The sequence below is a fragment of the Montipora capricornis genome, unplaced genomic scaffold (assembly GCF_036669925.1).
Source record: "Montipora capricornis isolate CH-2021 unplaced genomic scaffold, ASM3666992v2 scaffold_461, whole genome shotgun sequence".
In the NCBI taxonomy this organism is placed as follows: Eukaryota; Metazoa; Cnidaria; class Anthozoa; order Scleractinia; family Acroporidae; genus Montipora; species Montipora capricornis.
In genome coordinates this window covers 226391-227500 of record NW_027180197.1, presented here as the reverse complement: position 1 = coordinate 227500, position 1110 = coordinate 226391, and the positions used below count along the sequence as shown (strand labels likewise).

Sequence of the window (1110 nt, the reverse complement as noted above, 5' to 3'; positions counted from 1 at the left end):
GTTGGCAGAGGAGAGCACTGATTCTGGTGTAATGTGGTCTGATGACCAGGCTACAAACATGTCGTCAATATATCGTCTGAGGTGTACGTTGTTGTCAAACGGTGTCTGTATTCCTTGATCTAGACTATTCATATAGATGATAGCTAAGGTTGGAGCGAGGTTATTTCCCATGGCCAGACCGGACTTCTGCGTGTAGCCTATACCTTCAATGAGGACTACGTCACTGGTAAGACAGAGCCGTAACAATGATTCAAAATCGTTATCGCTCAGATGTTGGAGCTCGCTACAGTCTGATTTGTGTACAGAAAAGAATGTTCTTAATGCGCTAAAAATTCCCGGTGTTCCGTCTGTTTTGTCCTCTAATGGGATCGATCCGTAGAGATTGGATACGTCCAGGCTGCAGAAACCTTTAATGTTGTGTAAGGATGAAATAAACAGTGTATATAAAAGTCCCATTTATCAACGAGGCCCTAAAACAACAAACACAAGCAGTAATCAAGCGATCAGGCATTCAAAATATCAAAGTTCATTATATGACTGGTCGCCCGCTATCAAGTATCTTTAGACCACCAAAGGAACAACAAAAGTGTCCCGAGGGTTGTGAGACCTGCACATCAGCTAAGAAAGTAAACAAAAGCTTATCTAAGAAGTGCGTGTACATAATTGAATGTACACACTGTCATTTAGTTTACATAGGAGAAACGAGTAGAACTGTTGGGTCCAGAATCAAGGAACACGTACGGATGAAAAAACAAACTATTTATCAGCATCTTGTTAGTCATACCAATACGCCAATGCTTAAAGACATCTCATGGGACATTCTACATAACAACATTCCACAACATCAGACACGCAAGATCATTGAAGCGCTCGAAATCAGAAAGAAAAACACTGAAACCGTCATGAATGGTTGTATTGGACGTGTCCTGACCATACACTAGCAGGCTCAATGAACCTGATCAAAGACCATTGTTCTTTACTTGTTATATATTCTGTCTTGTAAAATAACTTATCAGTCACTGATGAAGCCCTAACCGGCGAAACGTTTGACGTTCCATTATAACCAATTTGCCTTAAGAAGTCTTCATAAGTTATTTAATATTGTACGAG

General features: G+C 40.4%; 1 protein-coding gene across 1 annotated transcript in view; it reads right to left on the bottom strand.

Moving 5' to 3' along the window:
* LOC138036142 (uncharacterized) overlaps positions 1 to 456 on the bottom strand; it is a 711-nt gene extending 255 nt beyond the window's left edge. Inside the window, exon 1 of the mRNA XM_068882496.1 lies at positions 1 to 456. This exon is cut by the window's left edge and continues 255 nt beyond it. Within this exon, the coding sequence (XP_068738597.1) occupies positions 1 to 456 (456 nt within the window).
* Positions 457 to 1110: the final 654 nt, after the last annotated feature.